Consider the following 26563-nt stretch of genomic DNA (forward strand, 5'->3'; position numbering starts at 1 on the left):
ATGATTTGAGGGCTGACTGATCAGGTAAGTCATATCAGTACAACAGTATAAGAATCCTTGGTTTCAACTGCTAAATAAGGTATAGGAGAGATGAATGATTTTTCCATTGTGAGGCTTACATATCTGCAAAGAAATGCTCCTGAAGATGTTCCCCAGTCATCAGTGTCTCTGATTCATGGCAGGGATTTCCCAGGAATTCACTGCATTGAAAATATAACAATTAATTTACCTGGTACCTAAGTATTTTCAAGATGGGGTTTGTTCTGCATTAGTCAGAGTTGACGACTTTTGAACTAAGTTTTAATGGATGAAAATGTAAAGGTCTTTAGCCATGTAAGATGACTTTTAATTAAAATTCAACAATCCCATGTTGAGCAGAGCATACCCAGAATGTTATAAACCTCTGCAAACTGGGTAGTGCGCTGGGCTGAAGTTGAAGCTCAGGACAGACACATAATCCTCCACAAATAATTAGAGCAGAAAATGCTTCTAATCTCTTTGTTAGTCTGGTTGTGTTATTTGATCTAATAATAAACTAGACATTAAAAACACCCACCTCACATTTTAATTTAGACTGCACCGGGCATCTTTTAACCTGTAATTTTTTAGCTGGTCTGTTTTGATTTATGCATGTACTGTACAGACATACATGATCTGAACAGCCACTGTCCTCTGGCTATGTAAGTACAGCATAAATACCAAGGTGTCAGAATTTGGGCCCTAATTTATGAAAGCTTTTCAGCCAGGACTTGATTGACTTTACACACATGCTTAGGTTTCACATGTCCTTGAGTGGTGGCACCAGTCTGCGTGCTTTCCTTAACCAAGGCCGTAGCTCTGCCATCTTCTGGCACAGCTCAACTCCCCTTGAATTTGGTGGGGGTTTGGCCAATGGCACTGGGGACGTTTCTGTGCATTTTTGCACTGCGGGAAGAGGCAGGGTGAGGAGACGTGGGCTCGCAGAGGTCACTCCCGCCGCGTGTGGCTGGGACCACGAGCGCGCCCCCATCCCCTGATACGAAGTGCTCCGCGAGGTGCGGGGCCTGCTCCCTCACTGCCCACGGCCCCGTGTAATTGCCCGTCTCTCAGGCGGTCTCCAGGCCCATTTTCATTTCTTTTCATCAAAATGATCCCTTACTAAATACAGCTCTCCTCACTGACCTCTTACTAAATACAATCACTTCTCAGGATTTCCAAAATCCACACACATCCCTCGCAGCTCCCAGTGCCCAGACCCCTTCTTGTAACGTGCTTATTTCCCAGATGAAGCGCTACCCTCTGACACTGCCTGTCCTTCACCTTCCCAACAGCAGAGCTCTCCCTCCTCCTCGCCCTCTTTGCCTCCCCCATGCCAGCTCCCATGCCGACCCCTCGTCCTTCTTCATCCCTCCAAACCCACTGAAACCTGGGTGACTTCTGTGACTGAAGTCCCTTGGACAGCTGTAGCTACTACTGAAGGCCCTGGCGATAAATAAATTAAATAGGTCCATTTACTGTGCCCTTATTTATCAGTGCAAATTTAATCTATAGAGGTAAGTCCCTACGGGGGGTCGACGCCGTCCCGGGGCCGGGGCCAGGGCCGGGGCCGGGGCCGGACGCCCGGGCGGAGCGCGCCGCCTCTGGGCCAAATCGGTTTAGCGTAGTCGCTATGGCAACAGCGGCTGCCGGCGGGGGAGCGGCGGGCGCGCCTCCGCCCGCCAGAAGCCGGCGGCAGCGGGCGGCCAGCGGCGGCTCCGCTTAACTTCGGCGCAGGGGCGGTGTTGAGGCGGCGCTGCCCCGGCGCGGCGCGGCCGCTCGCCTCAGCGTCGGCGGCGGGACGGGAGCGGGTGGCCGCGGTAAGGAGGAGGGGACACTGCCGGCGGCGGGCGGGGTGCTGTGGCCGTGGGGCGCCTCGGCGGGACGGAGGTGGTGCCAAGCGGAGGGGACCGCTGTGTTTCCCGGCCCTTGCCGCGAAGAGTCCGGGGTTGGGGCTTCCCAGTTTCTGCGTTTGCCGCCGGTGTGGTTAGCGCTGCCCGGCCCGAGAGGCTCCTGTGAGGGAGCGGCGGCCGCGTGCTGCCCGCCCTCCGCCGGGGCAGCGCCGTTAGAGCCGTGAGGCGCGGAGCTGGGGTGGGCGACGGCGGGGAGGTGGAGGCGAAGGGACTAAACCAGCGACCCTGCTTTACCGACGTTAGAAAGTCCGAATTCTGTGAATTACGTTCATTTCTTCAAAGTATCGGCTCAGCTGCAGATCAGAAAAGCCCACAAAGTTCTCAGGTTTTGGAGGGATTTTTAAACGGGTACCGAAGTCTGCCTAAGTCGAGAGGTGTCAGCTTTTTGACGGGTAGCTGTATCTGGTAGAGGTACTGGACCAAGCCCTAGTAGCTTAAAAGCACTGCTGTAAGCCCAGCTGTTATCCCTGGTCACCAGGGCTAATCCATACCCCAATGTGGGTTTAAGCTTGCTATGCCAGTTTAGAGGGCTTGACTTCAAGCCACGTTCTCTTTCTGGTACCCTGTTCGCTCACCCTGGGTCCGTCTGTCCGCACAAGCAGTGGGAGTGCTGCCGCCAAAGGTGAGGCGGGATGGGTGGGCAGGGAAGGGGGCCGGGGTGCTCCGACAGCTCTCCCAGGCTGGGCTCGGACACAGCACCACAGGGCTGCCTGCATGGATAAGCACTGGGTAACTGGTTATGTAAAGAACAGGCAGCCGAGGAGGAAAGCATGGTTTATGCTGCCTTGTGCTTATGCCACTCTTGTTTAAGATCTCTCAGATTAGACATCTGCCCTACTAAGTGTCTTCAGTGTGGAAGTCCAATGTGTAGTAACCCCAGCGTGGTACCACTAAGGTCAGTCAGATAGCTTTGGAGTTGTGGCAGTGTAGCTGAGAATAGACTACACGGTACATCTCTTAATTCTAACACATTAATTAAAATCTGTCTCAAGACAGCGCTCTTCACTGCTTATACGGCTGCTCTCTGTGGATGGGCTGTAGGTGGGTCATATAGCTACTGCAGGAAGAAAAGCATGGGCTTTCCCAGAGCTCTGCCGGTTGCTCCCTATGCTGTATATGATCTCTACAAAGAGAGGCTTAAGTTTTCAAACTGTAAACTTAGCGTTCTTCTTTTGGGTGCTAATTTTAAAACCATGTGTATTTTTAAGTAACTCTTGTCACAAGGACCAAACTAACACTGGTCCTAGTATTCTCCAGTACAGGGAAAACTCCCATATAGGCTAATAGTTCTGCAGTGAATTGAGACAAGAGTGAGACTTTGGGGATCTCCAGTAAATATTCTTTCTGATAGATACTGTAACCAAGGTTCAATACTGAATAGAAATGTACAGGCATCTGTTAAAATGCATTCTCACCTTATGATGCAATGAGTTACTCCTGCTTTCACAGAAGAGTCAGTCCTCAATCTGGATGGAGAATGCACATCTCACCCGCTCATTTTCACAGCACTCAGTCTGGTCAACGCCACAATATATGAATAAAAAAACCAAACTTCAGTGGACCTGACAACAGGTGAAATACGCTTTTGGGTCTGAGTTTCAAGCTCTTACTTTATAAAATTCTATAGGTAGAAGTATCTGCAGTGAATGACAGTATTAGAAACTCCAGTTTGTGACATTACTGCTTCTTTAATAACGTTGTGTAGTTACAATGACAGCAGAATAGACAAAGATGAGCTGGGAATCTCTCAGAGTTTTAATTTTGAAAGCCTTTTGTGTTGGAGCCTTCCATCAGATGCTATTCCTGCTTTATCACACCAATACTTTTTTTGTGGTTTGAGTAGTTTCAATAACATATGTGTCTGTGTTACCTTCTGAACTCCCATTTACATGGCTGAATGAATGGTGAAGAATACTTTAGGTCCCTCTGTCCTGACTGGAAACCTGGCTTTGTGGTCTGCAGAGATCAAAGATATAGAATTTAAGGTGTGTTTGATCCACCACAGCAAGATCTGAGCAAAATATAGGAGTTTTAATAACAAGTTAGGCAAACAGAGCAAATCAGTGTCTTTTAACTTCCTGGCTTCAGTAGGTTTAGGTAACAGTCCAGTATAAGTTGTATATGATAGAGTGTTTTTATGGTTGCTATTAGAAAATACGGCTTAAAGCATGAGTGGGAATTTGGCATGAAAATAGTCCTGTTTCTCAGCAGATGGAACTCATTTGCTCTGATAAGTAGACAAACTGTAAAATGCTACCCTGCTTCATAAGCAGATTTGAGTAACACCCACCCTTTTGCTTCTGCAGATAACACAAAGATTATCTTCTGTAGAGAGTCCCAGCCATTAGTAGAGCTCTAGGCTATTGGGCCCTTCCTTCACTTTTTCTTTAAGATATGTAGACTGGATTTTCATCTGGAGTTAATCAACACAGTTCTTTTATTTATTTCAACAAGGCAAATCTGTTTTATATTAGCGCAGCTCTACTGTAGATCATGAAGCCGTACCAGTTACATCAGCTACCTTTTCTCCTCATGTTTTGGCTAGTGATTGAAAAATACCTTTCTCATTCATACCTGAGCTTGGAGCTCAGTTCATGCTGAGTTCTTATTTGTTTACCCCTCTTGCAATCAAAGTGCAGATGTAAAATGCATCAGATAGATAGACTTGTTTTCTAAAAGATTGAAGCTCTAAGAATGTATTACAAACTACACAAATGCTGGGGAGGTGAGAGCAGTATTTTTCATGTGTTCTTAATTTTAAAGGGATTCATTACAAAAAATCTTTTGAGGGCTACTAGCTGTAGAAAATGTGACATACCCATGTATACCATAACCATTGTGGTATTTTCAGAAGGCCGCTCAAGCTTTCCTTTGGTAGAAATGGTACCATTTTTGTTTCTCTTTTGTCTTGCAGCACCTTGTGATATGCTCTGACTGTCCTTCTGTTATGCTACCTAGCGGTGATTTTTAGAGTCATGCAGATTCACAAATGGCTGAAGTGACTTGTAACTCTCTGTGGCAATTACACCAGACAAAGAGCCAGCCCATTTCTATAATGCTGAGAATGCAAAGTCTGCTGGAGAAAAACTAATACAGAAATTCGACTGTGTGCCGAACGGCAGCATGGCTCTCACACATTTTTGAGAGCGCTTGTCATTCAGAAGCAGACTCGGGCAGCAGCAGGAGCTGTCAGCCTGCAGCAGGCTGGTCGGACCATGAGCATTGCCCTGCTAGGGGCAGACAGGCATTACCTGGCATGCAAGGGCCTGCTGGGTGCCACAGTGCCCTGTCACGGTTAGCTCACTCTTAGACATTGCTGTGAGGCTCTTGTTGCTGTCCTTGAACACCTGCAGCCATGACAATAAATAATGTTTCATTTAAAGTGTTGGCTTGATCCTCTATACTTCTGTTATTCAAAATTCCTTGCTACTTGTAACAGGGTCATGTCCCTGGATATATTTTAACCATTGTGATTTTTTTTTTTTTTTTTGTCCAGAAATAGCTTGTGTCCATCACAACAAGAGAATCAGTACACCCATAAAGTGAAACACAGGTTCTCTGCTGTGGTCTATAAGCAGACCCCTGAGTGTCCCTAAGAGTTCTCTCTCTATTCTGCAGGTCAGAATGAGGAATGCTGCTGTATTAATATAATGATATTTGCATTGCTTCTAAGTTTCTTGATTGAAAAGCTCTATTATTTACTGCTTTTTCAGCATTAATTGCCTTATAGCAACTTTGGGAGATAGATGTCTGAGGTTATAATAATTTCCACGGAGATTACAATTGCATGGCAAGTAGCTGTGAACACCATAGCCTTCCATGTCACTAAACAAGAAGGGAGATTCCAGACAGATAGGAAGTAGGGTTCTTTGGGCCCTGGTAAGGTAAAATGCTCTGTATGGAGAGGATAATGGTAAGTAACTCTGCAGAAAAGCAGTGCAGAACAGAGAACAGGGATTCTTTTACAAAGCAATGATGGACTATATAAATAAAATTGAGAAGGTGTTGGCAGCAGTTTCTTAATTAGAACTTGCTAACATTTTTTGTTTGGAACAAAATTACAATGTCTTTATCACAGGAGAAACAGAATTTGGGGTCCATCTATGATGCTGTTGCTACTTAATGCTACTTTATGCAGGTATAGCTAGCAGCATAGCCGTGACCACAAATTCTGCCTGAGAAGCTGTTTAAATGTCGCATCAGTTAGCACATACAGACTTCAGAGATGGGTGTAGCCAAACCAGCTTTAATCTACCTATGAGTTGCAGTCCAGGGAGATACTAGGTACCCTTTACTATCCTAAGGACGCTGGACTCTTCTGGATAACGCAATCCAAACTTTACTGAAGAAGCAAATTAAAAAAAAAAAAGTTTAATATGCTCTGCAGTTTCACATTATCTGTTTTCCCTGTGACTGTGTGTCCTTTAAAAAGTACACTTATGAGCACAATTTGGGGATGGAGCTTGTCCCACTTCTATAGAAATAATTTTCCTTGTTTGTTCCCCTCTGATCTGGCATGTGTGGAAAAAGGTTGAGTGAGTATCTTGCATGAACAAATTCTGTCTCTGCTCTCTGACTGTAGTAGTAAGGAACTACTACCCACAAGAAGGGAGGGAAGGCATTTCCCAGCTCCTCAGCCTGGTTTGTTGGTATGCTTTACCTGGATGACAGTGGATTTCCTGGGACTCTATCTATAGCCAGCTGAGTGGCAACATTTCCATTGATGTCCCTGGACTTTGGATTGAGCTCCTACTCGTTCAACCCCTTAAGACTTTTCTCCTTCTGCTCTGACACAACTACCATACCCCTAGGACTACTGAGAGTCACTAAGGATTGTCAATAGTACCCCTGGACTGACGGACTGTGAAGGCAAAGGCAGACCACAGGAGACTTGTCCAACTGAGGACATACCTTTATAGAGAGTCCAGCTGTATTCTCTTTTTTTTTTTTTTTTCACAAATGCACATTTCCCACCCTCTGCCTACTCCTTTCCTGTCCTGGAGGGCGTTGGAAGCTGGGAACAAGGAAAAGGATCAATGAAAAGGGAATTCTTTATTCTCAGAAGTTCATCTTCTCTAAGGCAAACAGGTCCTGCTGATTGACTCATGGTTTACCAGAAAGCAGCCATGCTGTAACAAGTCTTAGCAAGTGATGATCTAGCCTGCAAGAGCCTGAAGGAGACTGATGTCTGTCGGGTTATATGAACAGCCTCCAGTTGGCCAAAGAACAGCCGGAGAGCAAGCTATGGAAACATATTCCCTTTGTTAGTAAAAGAGCTAGGAAAGGCTCAAATCCTGTTTTAGGAAGGTGAAAAACAAATAAGGCATGTGAACTTCGATATTTCTGATGATTCTTTGGTGCATTCTCTGGAGCAAGAAGAGGAAATCACATGGGGAAATATGGGAGAAGGTAAAAAAGTGGAAGATGAGGTGAAATTGTACAGAACATGCCGTGAGAAGAGAATGGAGAAAGCTGCAAAGTATGTGAGGAGAAAAATGAGGAATTGCTGACAATGTGGGGAACAAAAATGAGACTTGGAGAGAGGCAAAAAGTTCCTTTAGAACTAAAGCTAACGGGAAACTTTTACATGAAAAAGTCTCACAAGGACTTACTAGCAATCACTAAAAATTGAAGAAACCCCTCAGAGGCTGTGTGAGAGAGAGAAAGCGAGGTATTCCAGACTTTAACATAGCTAAGGTAAATGTATGCTTAACACTCTGTGAGGTGGTTGGTCAGACTTGCAATCAACAGTGTGAGGGGAAGGTTTGTCTTCTAGACAAAGGTCTAGGGTCAATGAGGCAAAAGTCTTGAAACCCAGATCTGTTTCTGGAGTGGAACTTACATAAACCACTCTGAAATTTTGCTTGAATAACACCAGAGTAGTTCATCAACTGGATTATGTCAGCTCCCAGGATAGCCTCTTACAAGGAGTCAGAAAGTGGACTAATTGTACAACATAAAGATCTGTATTCAGATGGGGCAATGTCTCTTTCTTTTAATAATTTTAATGTGAATGCTTGCAAAGTGTAAATTTGTCCTTTTCCCCAGTAAGAAGGTCAGGCTGAAACTTTTGCCTTCCTTTAGTTGCCCACATCCTGCCGACAGTCCTTTGAGTCTTTCCTAATCGGAAAGCCATTTTGAGTCATTTAATGATTAGACTGCATGTGAACTTTAAATTAAAAACAGCAGCTACAATTAATGGAGCCCACAGTATCTTCTGCAGGCTGCAAAGACCAGTAGTGGGAAGAGTGGTGGCTTGTCAAGCCTGCTAAATAGAGATGGCCAGTTTCCAGCTCTCAAAAGGAGGAGATGATGGATGAGAGATGGGGAAGGAAACAATCTCATACAAACAAGACTCCCTTAGGAACAGCCAGCACAAGCTGCCAGTGTGCATGAAATGCCTGCATGGGATTTTCCTTCATTTGAGAACAGGCCATTTCAACTGCAGGTGAGGTGCTTTCCTTACTTTATACTCTTCTCAGGTGGAAGCAGATTTTTCAAGTAATGTGTGGGAGACAAGGGGAAGCCCCGTTCAGAGTCAGTGGTATCCATGTTCCCATACCAAAAGCAAATCTGCCTGTTACCAGTGCTTTATGAAAGCTCTGGGACAGGGCAAAGCTCAGGTTCAGCAGGCCTTGCTCAGACAAGGTATCCAAAGTATTTTTCTAACTGATTGTCCTCTGCAATACTAGTGCTAGGTAAAACGGTTCTCCTCATGCAGAACTGCTTGCTTTGAGGGAGACCTGCGAGATAAAAACATAAAGGCAGTAAGAACAGCCCAGGACCATGTGAAAGCCAGAGCAGGTCAAATTACAGCCCAGGTCTCCTTGCTGTCTTTCCCAGTTCTGATCACCAAATTCCCCACTTGCTCCTCTTCTGATGAAACAGCTGGTGAGCTAGGAATAGCTGGAAGGACATTCCTCAGCTTCACAGTTATACTGCTTTATACTGATTTACCCCTAATGCCACTGAAGTCAGCAGAGCTAAACCAACGTGAGACCAGGTCATAGCCGGAGTAAGCACAAAATAAGCTAACCCTTTGCTGGTAAAATACAGAAGGGCATGCTCACCTTCATCAGATGAAGGTGCAAATGGAAATAATAATGATACCTTAATTGGTCAGGTACCTGTAAAAGCTTATGAAAAATTGCTGTTGTCACAGAAGCTGAAAAGAAACAGGAGACGCTTAAATCATTTACAACAGCTTGTGGCCTGTTCTGCTGCTCACTTTTGCTAGCAGGGCTCACCTATGCAATACATAAGGGGCGATAAGACCAAGGAAAAGGTCTTAGGCTTTAAGGATCTTCATCCTTAATAATGTGTAATGGTGAGTGGAGGCCACTATGCAGCAAGATCCAGGTACATGTTAGGATGGTGGGATTATGGAGTTGAAGCTGTCAGCACATCAATTCCAACCTGAGTTCATTCATGTGTCTTGGGCAAGTAAGTCAGCAGCAGGCAGCCAGAGCGCTGTGTGGTGATTTGAGAGCTGTTAGCTGGAGTCACCCTGGCGATGAAAGCAAATGAAAGGACCTGCTGCTCCTCCTCCTACAGAGCACAGAAATAAGATAGGAGCAGGATTACTTTCAGCAGCTGCTGACTATGGCTGCTATCATAAGGATAATCATAACTGATACTCCAGGGCGAAAACATTCACTACAGCAATCTCTCACGTATAAGTACTGTAAACTAGCAAAGATGTTAATGTTTATACAGTCTCAGAAGAGTACATGCGGCCTTACACACCTAGGTAGCTAGATCTGTGTCCTGTGGAAATTTTCAGCCCTTTCATGTCTTCCTTCTGAAGAAACTGGTATTGCTTGCTGGGAGAGGTGGGATATAGGACTAGAGAAACTAGTCCTTTGATGCAGTTTGGCAAACTTCCTGATTCTAGAAAAGCCTAAGCATTAGACCCTGAAATCATTTCAGACTTGGGACACTGTACAGACCATCCAGGTTTTTGGAGCACTTTCCTGTAATGGTGATTAGTAATTAACATTTTTGAAAGAGAGCAAGACTACATTATGGCAAGTGATAAAGGCATGAAAGCAACTGAAGCATCCTTCTCACCCAGTGCAGACGGTCACTGTTTTCCAGGCACTGAAGGCAGAACCCTATTGACCATTGCTCTTCTAGGGAGTCTGGGAGCTCGTGGCTCTCAGCTCTAGTGGGACTACTGGGTAGTTATGAGCTTCTGGTGATTTGCCTTGTCACTAAAGGCTCTAGGCCCCAATATGGCAGCTTAAATCAAAAGCATATTTTTCTCCCTTTTATGTCTGTCTGCATGTCTGTATCTCAATAGTGAGGATTTGCTCAGGCCCTACAGAATCAGGCTCTTTAATCCATTGCCCTCATGTTAACTTTTGATGCCATGTCCTGATTGGGCTCCTGCCAGGAGTAGCCTTTTGGTAATCCCAGCTGCAACCATTATTTTTGCCACCGCTTCTCCCTGGGGGCTAATGGAAGGGAGCAACAAGGCACGTAAGTGTGCTGTGTGGAGAAACAGATGTTGTTTTGCTCCTGTTCAGGTCCCTAGTGCCTGCTTTGGATTCCATTGTGCTTAAATACAAATACAATAGTTAATAACTTTGTTCCATGCATTGTCCTCTTCAAGTGACAACATGAAAGGATTGGCCGGGTGGGGAGTTAATTCCATCTTTTGCTGAGCTGATTGGTGCAGTTTGCTCTGCCTTTGCAGTTTGCTCTGCCTTCTAAGTGCTGGGTAACTAACTCCCCAGCAACAGAAACCTCTCGCTTACTTAGAAGTAATAACAGTTTAAACCTTGGTGTGCTGCTACTTCCCTCTCAGCCCAGCTTCAGTTCCCTTGGTGCTGGTGGTAGCACCTAAGGTGTGCTCTTCCAGCATAGCTAATAGTTGGACTTCAGCTTGTAGACGATGGTGTAGCCTCTCCTGCATGCAACAACATATTTGCTAAATAATGGTTAAAGCTGTGCCTGGCCTTGTAGTTAATAATGCAGCTATTGCTCCTGCCAGTACTACCTAAGTACAGGTGAGCTCTACCACTTATGTTACAGCAGCAGCAAACGTACCCAGGTGTATTGGGTTTGCGTGGCAATGTTTTCGTAGCAGGGGGGCTACAGGGGTGGCTTCTGTGAGAAGCTGCTGGAAGCTTCCCATGTTCAATAAAGCCAATGCCAGTTGGCTCCAAGACGGACCCGCCGCTGGCCATCAGCAACGGTGGTAGCGCCTCTGGGATAACATATTTAAGAAGGGGGAAAAAAAAACCTGCGCAACACCAGCAGTAGTCAGAAGAGAGTAATGAGAATATGTGAGAGAAACAACTCTGCAGACACCAAGGTCAGTGAAGGAGGAGGGGGAGGAGGTGCTGCAGGTGCCAGAGCAGAGATGCCCCTGCAGCCCGTGGTGAAGACCATGGTGAGGCAGGCTGTCCCCCTGCAGCCCGTGGAGGTTAATGGTGGAGCAGATATCCACCTGCAGCCCGTGGAGGACCCCACACCGGAGCAGGTGGATGCCTGAAGGAGGCTGTGACCCCGTGGGAAGCCCGTGCTGGAGCAGGCTCCTGGCAGGACCTGTGGACCCATGGAAAGAGGAGCCCACGCTGGAGCAGTTCATGAAGAACTGTAGCCCATGGGAAGGACTCATGTTAGAGAAGTTCATGGAGGACTGTCTCCTGTGGGAGGGACCCCATGCTGGAGCAGGGGAAGAGTGTATGGAGTCCTTCCCCTGAGGAGGAAGGAGCAGCAGAAACAACGTGTGATGAACTGACTGCAACCCCCATTCCCTGTCCCCCTGCACCACCTGGGGGGAGGCGGTAGAGAATTCAGGAGTAAAGTTGAGTCCGGGAAGAAGGGAAGGGTGGGGAGAAGGTGTTTTAAGATTTGGTTTTATTTCTCATTATCCTACTCTGATTTGATTGGTAACAAACTAATTTTCCCAAGTAGAGTCTGTTTTGCCCGTGACGGTAATTGCTGAGTGATCTCCCTGTCCTTATCTTGACCCACGAGCCTTTTGTTATATATTCTCTCCCCTGTCCAGTTGAGGAGGGGAGTGATAGAGTGGCTTTGGTGGGCACCTGGCATCCAGCCAGGGTCAACCCACCACACCAGGTCACCTATCCTGCCCTCCTCCCTAAGGATCTCCTGCTGGCTAGAATGTGGCTCCCAGCAATAGTTTGACTCCATGTGTTGAGTTTTTGCATGTAGGGTTGCTGCAAGGTCATGCCCTCCCATGAGGGTTCAGACAGGTGAGCCCTAGCCCCAGCTCTTCTGTGTGGGCAGGAGAATGCTTCCCCAGCCTAACCTGGAGGGAGCAATGTATCCTTATAACTTGACTTCAGACATAAGAACTGTGACTGTCATTTTAATTATGTGATGACTGGAAGTTCAAGGGAAACTGTGCCTCTTCACCCTTTGTCTCACCCTCTGCACAAGTTGGCTGCTATGGGTGAGATTTCTCAAGGTGCTCAGCACCAATCAGTTCTAAGTGGCTAATCCAGTAGTGCTTTTAGGTGCTTGAGGGGTGTGCGGGGGAGAATGTTCTTGGCTGAGGTGTGTTGATGATATGGCACTGTTCTTTTTCTCTCCTTCCCTACCTTCAACCCACTCCCAATGAAGACACACAGAGCACTATGTCACTGGCATCCTGGTTCAGGTGGAATGAGCCCCCAAATCGCATTTCCCAGAGGAACCCCACAGAAATGGTGGTTGAGACGCTAATGATGGAGCTGAGCTGGCAGACCAAGCAGGCAGAGAAGCAGCAGCGAGAGCGAGAGAATGAGTATCGCAAGATCAAGACTGGGGTGGACTACGGCTGGCTGGTCAGCTATCCAAAGCAGAGCTATGATATCCGCCCAGGAGAACGGCTGCAGCTGGAGGATATGTGTACCAAAATACATCCTTCCTACTGTGGGCCTGTCATACTCAGGTACAGTAAAAGATGTGATGATACAGACCTTTCCTTTCCCCCTCTCCTCTTTATGATATATGAGGAGGGAGTGAGAGTTGTTAGGACCAACAGAACCAAAACTTGGTGTCCTGTATCAGATGTCATGCTGGGACAGTGTCTTTGTGGAGGAAGGGAAATCTAATGTTTTAAGTCAGTATAACATGGTATCATTTCCTCCAAAAAGTTACTAAATGCCATTTCCCTCTGAGACTGGCTTGAGTACTTTACGCTCCTGAGCAGCCAGGCAAGCTTTATCCTGCCTGATGAACAGTTAGCATTTCAGTATTGTGATGGTTTTTGCTTCAGTCTTTAGAATCTTGGAATAATTGAGGTTTAAAGGGACCTCTGGAGGTATGTGCTTCAACCTCCTACTCAGAGTAGGGCCAACTTCAAAGTTAGATCACATTGCTCAGGGCCTTCTGTCCATTGTTGAGTATCTCCGAGGGTGGAGATTCCACGGCCTCTGAACAACCTGCTTTGGTGTTTATCCACTCTCATTGGAGCCTTCCTTCCTTGATTTAAGCTGTCCAGTAGGTCTATTGAGGCACTTGTCTCCAGTGTCCATACTAGCCAAAAGGTGCTATTGTGTTTTTCAGCCTGTGAGCCAGATATTCCCAGAGAAAGGAGGGACTGCATGCTTCTCCCTCCCCTGCCCTCCCTCCACACCCTTGACATGGAGTATGATCCATGTAGGACATGCAGTTGGCTTGAACAGCTGCGTGGTGCTTCTGCCTTCTGCAGTGTAGATGTAGACACAGCCTTTTGGACTTGCTGTTGAGCCTTTCAAGTGCTAGACATAGGATTGCTGCTTGCCAGCTGAGTAACCTTCTGTGAAAATGCCTTCAGAAATAGATCTAAGCCTGCTGTAGCATCCGAACTGGAAGGGAAGGAGATGACTCTCTCCCTTTTTGGGGGGGCTGTTCTAAGTTAAACCCTCTCCCTTAGCACAGTGCAAGTGAGGAGTAGTGACTCTGAAGTCTACCTTAGCCAAAGCAAAGTTGTGAAATGGGCCTTTGTAAGCCACTTCCCCTGTTCCAACATGTTCTTCAGTTGGGATTAGAAAGAAGACAGTCCTGGCAGGCCATATACAATGGGGTTCTCAGCACCCTGCAGTCCCTCACTGCATATGCTGGCACCTGTTTTCCCTTGAACAAATGAATCTACAGCTCCTGAACTACAACCGTAAGAGGGCTGGAAATAGCTGGTCCTCCGTCTTACAGTGGGGGCGGACAGGAAAGGATGCCAAAGCTACCTCTCTAGCCCTCGTCTTCCCCGGGGCTGAACCTTGGAGGCAAGCTGGCACAGGGCTTTGGCTCTTGCAAAGGTTGCCATGGTGGCAGAATCAGAGATTTGGGATCATTCAGTGGTCAAGTTCTCTCCAGTGAAAGTTTGCTGGGAACAGCACCTGCCTTGTATTTGTATAACTCCAAGCTATGCTGTAAACAAGCCACTACAAACCCCTTGGGGTTCAGAGTTATTTTCACCATCCCCTGGGCCACTGAGCAAGGCCTGTCTGGCAAACGGGTTATTTCCATGAGAGCAGGCTTCAGTCGCTGGAGTTGGGAGGCCCCAAGGTTCATCATCTCCTTCAGAAAAGAGTATTAAGCTGAGCCATATACAACTTGCTGCTGCTCTGCTTTTTTTTTTTTTACTTTTTTTTTAAAACAGAGACAGATCATGCAAGATGCGTGATTTCAGTGCAGCTTGTAGTGGTTGTTCACTGTTGTTCAAGATTCGGCATACTGCTGACAGTAGATAAACATACTCAGCAACATTGGTGGGCTCTGCATGGGCATAATTGAAAAAGGATAAAACCATCCTCTTACAAATCCTCTTATAAATTGCTATGATAGGCTATCATAAATTGTATTACAGTATGATTCAAGAAGTGGCATGGTTTTATTTGTTCCATACTATGGAGTTTGCGTGGTTAGCGGAGCCACATTAAAAAAATGAGGCTTGCATAACCATGTTATGCATCTCAATTCCATGATTGAGAAGGGAATGTCATAGCCACAAAAATGGCAGAACTGGATTGGGTCAAAGGTCTGTTTGATCTGATGTGCAATCTGTATGTGAGATAGTGGCCAGTAGCATCAGTGTAAGGAAAAGAGAAAAGAACAAGGCAAGCAAATACAACAGTACGGACAATTACAGTATCTTGTGTATAGCCTCCAACTTACTGTGCCTTGTAACTTGGAGACTTTTGGAGCCAGAAGTGGTCCTTCTGCCCATAATTGCCCTATGTGGCTTTTTCTTTCAGTAGTTTGTTTAGGTTGTGGGGTTTTGCTTTTCTTTTTTGAACACATGTAAACTTTAGCATTTGTGGCACCCGGTGGCCAAGTTCCACATCTGAACTACAACTCTGCTGTAGAAAACTGTACTTTGCTTGTCTTAAACTAATATGTACTAGTTCTATTCAATAATCCCTTCATCTTGTGTTGGAAACATGAACAGTTGACCTCTCTTCTACCTTCTAACTGAGAGCCCTGTGGTTCAGAAATCTTCATTGCTGACATGGAAACAATGAAAAAAGAATGCGGCTTGCCATGCTAGGAGCTGAAAATGTACAGGAGAAAGAAGGAGCATGCAATCTAACTAAAAGACAGCCAAAATTGGATAAATTCTCCTCTCAGAAAGTGAGATAACATGGAGATTTTAATAACTTCCCCAAAATTGCACAAGATGAGTATAATAGGAATTCAACTGAAATCTTCACATTTCCAGTGAAGTACTTTAATCACAAGATCACTGCACTGCTGATGTTTCCTCTTGAATACTCTGTGACTTTCTAATATGTAGCAACTTTTAGAAAAATCTTCCACCAAAAAAAAAAATCTATAAGCTTGCACTTGGAAATTCAAACGCAGAGCATCTAACTAACTGAAGCCCTTGGTTCTGTGTGAAATATTAAGCTTGATCCTTCCCCTTCCATCTTAAACATTTGAAGAGCTGAAGTCCTTTTTGATGTACTCAACAAGCATGTAATACTTAAATAACACAAGTAGCATGCATCTTGCAAGACTGCAGAGTTTGTTTTGTTTGTGTCATGCAAGGTCTCCTTCTTTGTGAGATTCTGAGCTCAGAGTCAAGGCCAGAACAAAACATTTTTGTATGAGTTGTCAGAGATGTCGCTTTATTCTCCAAAGGTCTAAATCATTAGCCAAATTGTCCTTTTCTGTGGCTAGTCACATATACTGAGAAGGCAGAGTTTCTATAAATTTGTCTCTTTAGATATGGAGGAGGCTGGAAAGGAGCACTTAAATGGGAGGGTTTTTTTCAGATCCAGTTTGCTTGTTTCGTATTTTGGGTCAATAGAAATTTTTCTTTGAGTCTCTTGAAATTCTGGAAGGATTCAAGTACACTGCAAATACCGTCAGATATCTGGAGACTCCGATTCACCTCATACAAATAAAGCTATTGCATTCAGGTGTAACTTAGGTTTAGGTTACTGGGTTGGAGATCGCTGACTACATTTAAAATTAAATCCTGGAGCCATTTGAAGGAAGTGACAGTGATTTTGGTGAGGCCCTTAGTACCTAACTGCAATGGTTAAACTGAATGAGTAGACTAGTAGCTTGCTAATACAGAATGCTAGATTTTTGCCATCTTACTCAGAGCTTTGGCTCTAATCCGAGCTAGTTATGGTCTGTTTCATTTCTTTCAGTTTCAGCAAAAGTGAAACAGTGGGTTTCTGTCCTCCTCTGCCCAGAGAGAAATTAAAAAAAACCCCTAATATGGAAATGTAAACCTGCATTTTGGTGATCTGAGATGTTATTAATACCACAAGCTAAGGACTGTAATTTTCTAAGGATTGTGTATAGCTGAAGTGGACTTCCTAGTATGCTTGAATGTAAGACAAATGACTAAAATCAGAAATTGATTTATTTACAATTATGAGCTTAAGTTTGAGGTGATGTGACATGAGTGTTGCAGTTAGTGTGAATGCCATACTCCTTTGGGAGTCAAGTAGCCTTCTCTAGCAAAGCTGTTCATAGCTTTACAATATAACCAGAATTCCTGCTCAAAATATAGATTCAGGAGTCAGCAGCTAATTATTAGCACTAAGCGCCCCATGTTTTCTTCGAATGACTAAATCTACTTAGAGCTCCCAGTTCAGACAGGTACTCAGGAATACACTGAACTATAAGCATATTGTTTAAGTCCATGGACTTCCATTGGATTTAACAGGTCTTTAAAGTTCAGGCTGTACTCAGGAAACCTACTGAACTGGGGACCTACAGAATAACATAGGCAGGTGACAGCGCTTTAAAAAAGCAGTGCCAGTACGAGCCAAGCGCAGCCAGATTCTTAAAATCTAAAATGGCCGTATAAGGAAACGGAAGGGTCACAATTTAAAGAACAAATTTGTCTGAACTGTGATTAAAACGCAGCCTGGACTGGGGAATGTGCTCGTCCCTATGTGTGCATATACATGCTCCCCAGGCTTCTGTGCTGGTTCAAGCTGAGTGTTGTTGACAGTCACGTCTAAGACTGCATGACTTGCATAATGTATTACAGGTTAGCTACCAGTAGTATCATAACTTGTTTCACAAATAAGATAGATAGGTATACTTTCCTGGTGAGTAAGGAAACCCTGTTGAGGGATTTCTAGATATGGTTGTGCAGTTGCCTAGTTTGAAGCTATTCCATGCAAAAGTGTAAGGGCGTTAACCTGTGCTAGAAGATAAGTGAGACTTGTGCAATTTTGTGTGCTTAATTCCACTGAGCAGCTGTGTGGAATTTGTTTCCCAGGATACAAGCCTATATTCCTTGATTCCAGTGGTTTTACTGTTTGTATATGTTGTGTCTTTTGTGCAGAGAGCAGACTGCTGGATCATCCAGCACATCAACTGGCTTTCATTGATAACCAGGGAAGATGGCTTCAGTTATGTGTAGGTGGCTGTAGCAAACTTCATCTATTTTCTGACACGCAGACTGGTTTAGCTAGACCTCAGCCCCTGATAACCTGTCCATCCTTTCTGCTGAGAAATATTTGTGTCATGCACACCTTTTGGACTTCATATGTGGGCTGTTGCTTACACAAACATGCTGGTGCTGAAGTTAGGTGGGCATTAATAGAGGGGTAAAGTTAGTTCATCCTATTGAGGGAGAGGAAAGGGCCCCTTTTCCCTTCTCCATCTGAATGAGAGTGGCTTTTCTTTGGGTGACTGGCAGACAGTCTGTTGGATTGCTTTCTCTTTGTTTTAGACCTGCTCAAATCCATATGAAGTAGTTTTTGTGTTGGTCCTGAAAAGTAAGAGGTAGACCTTAACAGCAAAAGCAGAGTTCACAAAACAATTCTTGCTGCCCTGCCTAAGGAGAGTGCAAACGTGCAGACAGCTACGAAGGTGGAAAGTTACACTGATTTTAGAAAACTATTTCAGCTAGATTGGTTGGGGGTGTTATTAGCAACACAGGGCATTAGCATTAGAGCTCTGTGCTCAGGGGGTAAATTTGCCATCGTACCACCCATTTTCTCTCTTGTTCCCAGAGCCAGTCCGAGGTCCAGTAACAGCCTGACACATGCTGCTACCTGCTCTGGAGCCACAATGTAGCAGTATGACACACAGCCTCTAAAACTGGAGGCAGTGATGAGGCCTTTTGGGTGCACAATTGCCAATATAAAAGAGAGGGATATACTGATATATATATGACAGCATCTCTCTTTAAAATACACATGGAGATAAAATAACGGAATGACTCATTCAGTTCACCTCTGCAATAAAAGTCCTTTGAAGGCGCTTTCCCTGGTATAATAATAATGTTGCAAAGTCTTGGGTTTCGATGGAGTCATCTGTCTATGCTTCTGACTAGGATAAAGGGAAAAGTGTATTTATAGTGGAAACTGCATTTTTGGCTCTTTGATAATGCAACTGAAGTGCCTCCTCAAAAGGCAGAAAGGATGTTTGCCATGTACAGCAAATCTGTTACAGTTGTTACGTGCTAACCCTCAGCAAGACCTAGTCTCTTGTTCTTACAGGCTCTGCACAATTCAGTTTAGCATCATTTGTGTAAGTACTTATGTACCAGCGTGAACCACAGTGCCTCAGAGGCTTTTTGCACCCAAATGTTCAAAGTTTAGAGGGTTTTTGGTGGGAGGGTGGAGGAGGGAGATTAGGAATTCATCCGAAGCAACTGAAATGGTTAAGGAACATCGTGGTGACTTTGGCAGGTTTCGTGTCAAACTCCTCTAGCTTGACCCTGAAAGGGACTGGTGCTTCTGCTGATACTGAGTTCCCTCAGCATGCAATACTGGTGTCTCCACAGCTGTACACGTAGCTGCCAATACTTGCTGTGAGAGAAGCACACTGAAATATCTGGGATACAGCACGGTTAAGATGTATGTCCAATACCAGGCCTCCACAGTAAGAGTCAAAAGGCATAAATGTACAAAGAGTCTTTTTGTTTTATCTCTGGTTTTCTTTCTGTCCTTACTATCTTGGGTACCCTTTGGTACACCATTAAGCAGTGCAATTCCATAGTGCACTGAACTCCTTGTTACATTCCTAGGGCTTATCAAAAAACCAAGAGGCAAGATCTTATTCTATCAGCTTCTGCTATATAAGGCTTATTTAAATGCAATCCTACTGTTTTCCATCCTCGTTCAGTTCTGTTGGAGAAAAATATCAAAATGCTTACAGACCTTATATACTTTAGCTTCCATTAAGTACAAATACCTGGATTTTGGTGAAGTACTAGTTTAGCTCTGTGTCTTCTTGTAGATATAATTTTTATGTTAAGAACTGAATATTTATTAGAAGAGTAGCCATATTACCATCTGTCATAAATGCATACTATTATGAAAAACTAGACTATCTATGTGACCAGTGTGTGAGCCTTGGGAGTTGATTCCACACTCTCCAGGCTGGGGACCAAATCACCCAACAAGGTGTCAGGAATGGTATGTTCTCTTCTTGGACCAGCCAGTGACCCACTCACTGACTTCAAAAAACCATGTTGAGTTCTCTGCTGAGAAAGCACTGGAGTAATTCACAGTTGTCTAATTAGATACAGCATCGTGCTGCCAATCAAGGTGTTATCAGCTGAGCCAGTCCACTATCTTACAGAAATCCATAGGAAGATGAAATACCACTTCACTGAAATTTAAATATTGAAAGTCTACCAAACATATAACAAAGAAGAGTTTTACAGGATTTTTGTTTGTCTAGTGGCTATTGCGTAATGCTATGGAGAACGAGAATTGGAAACGGGAAGTCTAGTGGGACTCTCCCCGGTTTATCCTCAGTTTCTGGTAAGCAGCAGTTCAGCGGCTACTTGAGCAAGGATTTGCATTTGGACAATCACGTTTAATCAGCATTTTCCACAAACTTGTCTAATTTTGTTTCTTAGGCTATTGATAGCACTGAGTTCTGATTTAATAGATGTTGTGTGAAAAGAACACTTCCTTCTGTTTCAAACTTGCCACCTTCTAGCTTTGTTTGGTGCTCCCTATTATTTCTTGTGCTTATGAGAAACAGTGACTCATTGCTTCCTTACATTCTCTGGCTTGCTTGTGATTTTAGAGACCTTGAGCATATCTTCATGGCCCCTCCCTGTTGTTGTTCCCTTCAGTCCAGGGAGTCCCATTTTGCAGGAGAGTGCAAGTTCCAACCTAGCACAGTGACTTGGCAGCCATCTGTAATTTGATGTTTTTAATCAAAGCTGTGCCTTTGACTGTGCTTTCAGATTCCGGCAACTCATTGCTGAATATGAACCAGAAGTGCAGGAAGTATCCCGGCTCTTCCGCTCTGTCCTGCAGGAAGCTGCCGAGAAGATCAAAGAGGAGGAAGAGGCCAAGAAGCTTGCAAGGCAATGGAACACAAAGAACAAAACCAGCCTCTCCTTAACAACATTTAAATCTCGGTCCAGGATTTCCCCATTCATCAGTGACATCAAGACCATCTCTGAGGATGTGGAACGGGGCACCCAGCCCACCAGGAGGGTCTGGAGCATGCCAGAATTTCGGAATGCCAAGGATTACTGACTCTATACTGAATAAGGTTTTTAGACAGTGATCTTTCAAAATCCCAGTTAACCCTTTTTTAGCTCTACTGTTTCTTCTTTGTTCCAGCTCTCTCTTCCTGCCTGTCTCTTGGAAGCTGTGTCCATAGTAACTGCTGCTGATGCCCGTGGTGTGTGACAATTTATTACCAACCATGCTAGCCTTTCCTTTAATTTAGTAGCTATTCAGTAACCTTAAGGGCAAGGCTCACTTACTATCTCATTTTTATTACTGCTTTCTTGTGGAAAATGAATTAGTTTTGTGATCTCCGTCTTCTCCCTTTCCTCCCCAGCCTGGATGTAGTTATCTATAAAAGCTTTTAGCCCAAGCTAGTGAGAGCTGCTGGCTGGACCGATCTTGCTGAAAGCAAGACAGCCACTTACATGAGTAAGGCTTGCAGGATCAGGCCTGTGAGTTAAAGCTTGTATCTGATTTGGAACTGAACTTCTTTTTCCAACTAATAACCTTCCTCAGTGCTACAAGAAACTTCACAGGTAACCTCAGCACTGCTCTTAATCAGCTTTTTGCTGACAATTCATAATCCAACCTGAGTAGAAACAGACCCAAGCTTTTTGAGATGAAAGACCAATATTATTGCACAGCAACCAGTTTATGCATGCTCAGGTTTCTTGGGGACTTTCTCTTTTGTGCAGGCAGAACCCCCTGAACCTTGCACCTGCAGAGTAGATAGAAATGTAACAACCTGCTGTGTAGATATACAGGCGGATACATCAGCGCTGTGTCAAATGCTGTTCTTGGTACTCAAGTGTTCTGTGTTGCTGAGGTAAGTGCTCCACCCCACATCCCAGTAGTAAGTCAGTGGGCTGAAATTAATGTTTATGGCTAAGCCTGAAAGAGCGCTACAGTATCAATGTACAGAGAAGGTGCAGAGAAGGGTGAAGGAAATCAGCATTCATCTACAGGGCTCTTTGTACAGCTGCAATAGTTGAGATCATTTTAACAAGCTGCTGCTGTGAGTGACTGAAGGGCTCTGGTAGATGAAGGTTTGTTCTCTCAGTCTTCTCTCATGAGTGCTCAGAAGAGAGCTTTCCAGTATCAGAGGCTGTTGGCCAGTGAGTTGATACTATTACAAAAGAATTTTTAGTGCAAACTGAGTAGCTTGTAGGCCAGCATGGTTCTGCTGAGACCTTGAAGAAACAGAAAAATGCTGCTGAGGAAAAGCTACTAGGGCCCTAACTCAGCATCTGTTGGGAGAGCTCTCACCAGCAAAGGAAAGAGAATGGCATGCTGTGAAAGTCATGGGTCCTGTAGAGAAGCCAAGGAGTAGGATGCTTTGTGGTGACCAACAGGAGATGGGGAAGGAAAAGAAGGATTTCCCTGTATGACTGGCTTTTGGGGAATCATTCCAGTGGGGTATAGCCTCCTGGAGGACCCTGTAGTTTTGTTGTTCCTTTGTCCGTTTCCGACTCTTTTCCCTGGGGATCTTTGCAGCAGCATATGGGTACTACAGCCAAGATAAAACCCTTTGAAGCTGTGCCAACTCTGGGAAGAATTCCAGTACATGAAAACTATCCTAGAGTAGAAATGTGCAGTTTCTTCCAGAGATGGGGGTCGGCAGCATAAAACAAAGATCAAGATCAAACTCTTAAGAGCTTTGTAAGACTGTGGGATTCTGGCTCTTCCTCTCTCCCCTCTGGGCTATCTAAGATTGAAGACAAGGCTAGCACCAGACTGTAGTTTCTAGTCCCTTGGGTAAACACTGCTGCCAGCAACCCTCCTAGGGCCAGAAAGCAGAAGCTCACTTTTAATCAAAACCTCAGAGCTTCCAATTACAGCATCCAGTTTGGGACATGCTATTTCAACTGTAGGTCAATGAGGGAGAGTTTAAAGCCTTCCGACAATCAGCTTGGTGTTTTTCAGCTGTATGTCCTTGTGAAGTAATGTGACTGTGTATATGAAGTAAAAACAAAGGCCTGACATACTTAGCATAGCCTTAGCTGTCTAGAAGATGTCAGATCTCTAGCAAGGGATCACCACAATTTGCAGAAAAATTCTTGTTTGGAAAAAAGTTAACCATACTTTTTTTTATGTATTTGCAAGCCACTGTATGGTACTGAAGGCTGAGATGAGTTCATGACTTTCATGCTACAGCTCTGTAGTCATTTTATTTGCACTCACGTTCTACTTGACACCTTCAGTATTGGCTGTATTAATGCAATATTTGATGGACTGCTGGGAGAGACAGGACATTCTGACACACTGACATACAGTGTGTCTTTGTTACAGTACAGTGTCTGTAATGTGCTCACTCTTTCTTAAGGAGAATCAGGAGTAAACTTCCTACACCGATGTACAAAGCCAAGGAAATCACCTGAAGGGTGTTCACACTATCACAGCAGCCTGTGATCATACTGTGTCCTTCATTAACAACCTCCAGCTAGCAGATACCATTCTTGTTTAACAGCCAGCAAAGGGAGACAAATCTGACCTTTGGTCAAAGCCATGTATGTTATGGAGGCCAGGCTGTGGCAGTGCCTGCGACAGCTGTTTTGCCTCAACTTACCTATCATTTCTATTTCCACAATAAAATGTAATCCAAACTGTTAAACAGTATCATTCTCCCTGTACCTCTTCTGCAAGTTACAAGGGGCTCACAGTAGTATCTGATGATAAAGGGATATTCAGATACCAAGCTATGAGGTTTCTATTCTTACTACGTGCTATCTAGTACTGTTAAAGGTATAGAAGTAGTACCATGTTTGCCTGTAGCCAGCTGCTTGGAGACTGACTGTGACCTTCTGCATTGTGTATGCACCAGCAGGTACTGAAGCAGAGCTGGGGAGGGGGTTAGGATGCACGACTGCTGCACTGTGCTTGTGGTGTTCATTCTTCTTAGGAATGCTGACTGAATTGTAAATGATCCTTTGGTCACAACATGCGGCAACAACTACCCACTCATGTTTGCCTTGTCCTAATTCCACATTTTGTGTGGCTAAATTAGCATTTTAGTTAAAATCAAGAGCATGCAACTCCTGCTATGGTCCATGGCACTGGGCAAACTAGATTGCTTTTGGATGAAGCTAACCCAAATGATCCATTGCAGCTGGCTCACAGACCATAAAGCTGGACTAACACTGGTCTGAAGTAAACCCTTATGAAACTTGTATAGTGTGAACATCAGGTCCTCACTGACAACTGACTCTACAGCTCTGCTCCTCCTGGGCTGCACTACTTGCTAGTGTAGAAAAAAAACCAACACAAAAACATTCTACACAGCCCTGATGAGATTCTCTGATCTGTTCTTAGCCTCTCCTGAGAGCTAGTCCAGTGTCTTAATTCTTTAAGAAGAATAAAAAGTGAAATAGCAGCGCAGCACAGCATCATTAACAAACAAACAAACAGGTGAACTGAACAAGAATCATTCTAAATCCTCAATCATTCTCTCAAAACTGAGCAAGGATTTCGGTATCAGCCCAGAGCATCGCTGTTGCCCCATTGCTGACAGTGTTATGCTGTCCAAAGGACATTGTTACACCCACGAAAAGGCAGTCCTAGAGTTACTATACATTCTAACAAGTAACAGCAACACCTCTATAGCAGCTCAGCTGCACTGCTCAGCTTCAAGGGGCTAACACTCCTCAGAGTCACTACTCACCTGAGAAAGACTGTGCAGCCCTGCTTCTATGGCTTCTACAGATGAGCCTGGCCCACAGGCTGTGGTAGCCAGCAAAGGTGTGCAGGAGGTGAGGTTCCTCACCCATATCAGCATACAGTTCAGACAGCTATCACGCCGTGGGGAATTGGAATAAGCTTCGCAGGAAATACCTGTCTGCTGAGATTGCACTGTTTATACATTTCATCACGGAACCTCAGAGAATTAAAGGAAAGCTGTGAAATATAAAACAATTTTTTGTACTTGTTGTCTTTAATTAAAGATCTCCTGAAATATAATCTCTCTGCATCTAGCCAAACACAACAGCTGTTCCACTGCCCTACTGTGCACTGTGTATGTATCAAAAGAGGAAGGCAAGAATGGTAAAGGCACTTGATATAAACAAAAAACCCCATCCTCGCTCTACAAGCTATAGCCTACCTTCTATCTTGCTACCTCTACAAACAGATCCCAAGATTTAAGGCGATAAATAACCAGGATTAAACAACTGCAAAGGTCTGAAATTCTCTGAAGCTAAGTGGTTTACACATACAACCTCGAATTGAAGTCTTCATCAACCTGCTTCCAAGCACGTCTTACATTAACCAGTATTACCACGAAATGAGAAGATATAAGTGACAAAATGGATGTTTTGTCTCCAGATACTTTTGAGTCACTCCGGTTGATTCTGTACCTGATCCTGGGTACTAGAACACCTTAATATTAGCAGATGGCCACAGATGGCTCAGGGCTCCCTGTGCTAAGCATCGTACATGCAAAGCATACACATGTTAAACAAAAGGAAGTAATTCTTCCCCCACACAAAGTATTGCTGAAGTATGGATTGCATTGCTCAGCACATTCTGGAGATCAGACAGATGAGTAGTTCCAAAAGGGGACTACATGAGTTCAGAGCGTTAGTACACCACAGTGGTCAGGATGCAGCCTACAGCACAGGGCTTAAGCCACTCCTTGCCAGAAGCTGTGGACAAGCAAATCTCTCTGTGTTGTTGCTTACACTACTTCCCCAAAACATTGCTATAGGCCTCTCCCAGGAGGAAAACTACAAACAGCTAGGCCTTGACTGGATGGCCAGTCTGATATTCCTGTGTTCTGCTACACCTCCCTGATAAAGGACATTGCACTACAGTTTTGCCCAAAAAGCATTCTGAGAAGCACTGGACTGCATGAGTCAAAGCCTTTTTGGTTGTGCCCTGCAATAGAGGAAGGGCTATTAAGCCTCCCTCAGTTCCACCCACCTGTGCCAGGCAGAGACATCATAATCTCGGTGCCTGCCCTTCCCTGGTACTGCCGTCCGTGCTGTGGGCTGTCAGCACAAGGGACCTCTTGTTCCCTTTGTATGATCAGACAAGCCATGTTTCAAGCTGGCTTACATCAGAAAGCTACTGTGCTGGCCCTGAGAGTTGGGTCTCGGGCCCAGGTTGCCCAATGACTACCATGTATTTTCTGTGTAGTTGCTGCACAAAGATATTCTCAAACTAAGGGAAAACCTTTGCAGGATGAGATCTTAATAAACATGACAGAAAGGTGAGGAAAAGGGCTACAAGAAGCACAGTGAATTATGTGGTGATTTATGGTTATCTGTGTATACTGTACACTTCATAAAATTATAAATTCTTAGGGTGTTGGCTACATAACCAGATTAGAGTATCTCACCTCTATATTTTAGTCACAATTGCATTTTGACTCTACCAAAAAAATCTAATCTGACCCAGTAGTAGATACTGCAGAAGTGTGGGAAAGAGCATGTGTGTTTTCTACATCAGAGTATCTACTCTCAGAATGTAATTACTATTACACCTGTTTAGTGATCACAATGCCATATTCTCAGAGGCTGCTACCAGGTCACAGTCCATGTGGAGTACCTTTTCCAACCTTATTCTCTGCAGTGTCAGGTTGCCCAAAGCAACAGATTGCAGCTAATTCAGTCTGAAGACTATTTAAATAACCAGATGTGGTATGAAGCAGTCACAGTGAAATACTCCTCAGGTATTCTTTTTTCCTATATTCTGGCACTGGAGGTCTGAAATTATTTAAGAGATGGAGAAGAGCAGGGTGCAGCTTCTGAA

General features: G+C 44.6%; 1 protein-coding gene across 1 annotated transcript; it reads left to right on the plus strand.

Annotated features, from left to right (window-relative positions):
* The first annotated feature begins 1789 nt into the window (after positions 1–1789).
* RD3 (RD3 regulator of GUCY2D) lies at positions 1790–24797 on the plus strand. Its single transcript, XM_050893570.1, has 3 exons — positions 1790–1835; positions 12525–12834; positions 20545–24797. Exons 2-3 carry the CDS (start codon positions 12539–12541, stop codon positions 20840–20842), a joined length of 594 nt encoding a protein of 197 aa, XP_050749527.1. The 5' UTR covers positions 1790–1835; positions 12525–12538; the 3' UTR covers positions 20843–24797.
* Positions 24798–26563: the final 1766 nt, after the last annotated feature.

Source organism: Gymnogyps californianus, chromosome 3 (genome assembly GCF_018139145.2).
Source record: "Gymnogyps californianus isolate 813 chromosome 3, ASM1813914v2, whole genome shotgun sequence".
NCBI lineage: Eukaryota > Metazoa > Chordata > Aves > Accipitriformes > Cathartidae > Gymnogyps > Gymnogyps californianus.

Excerpts from the sequence above, each read along its gene's own strand:
- RD3 (XM_050893570.1), top strand. The coding sequence starts at position 12,539 with ATGTCACTGGCATCCTGGTTCAGGTGGAATGAGCCCCCAAATCGCATT. Across the intron at positions 12,835-20,544 it reads TGTGGGCCTGTCATACTCAG|ATTCCGGCAACTCATTGCTG; the intron begins GTACAGTAAAAG and ends CTGTGCTTTCAG.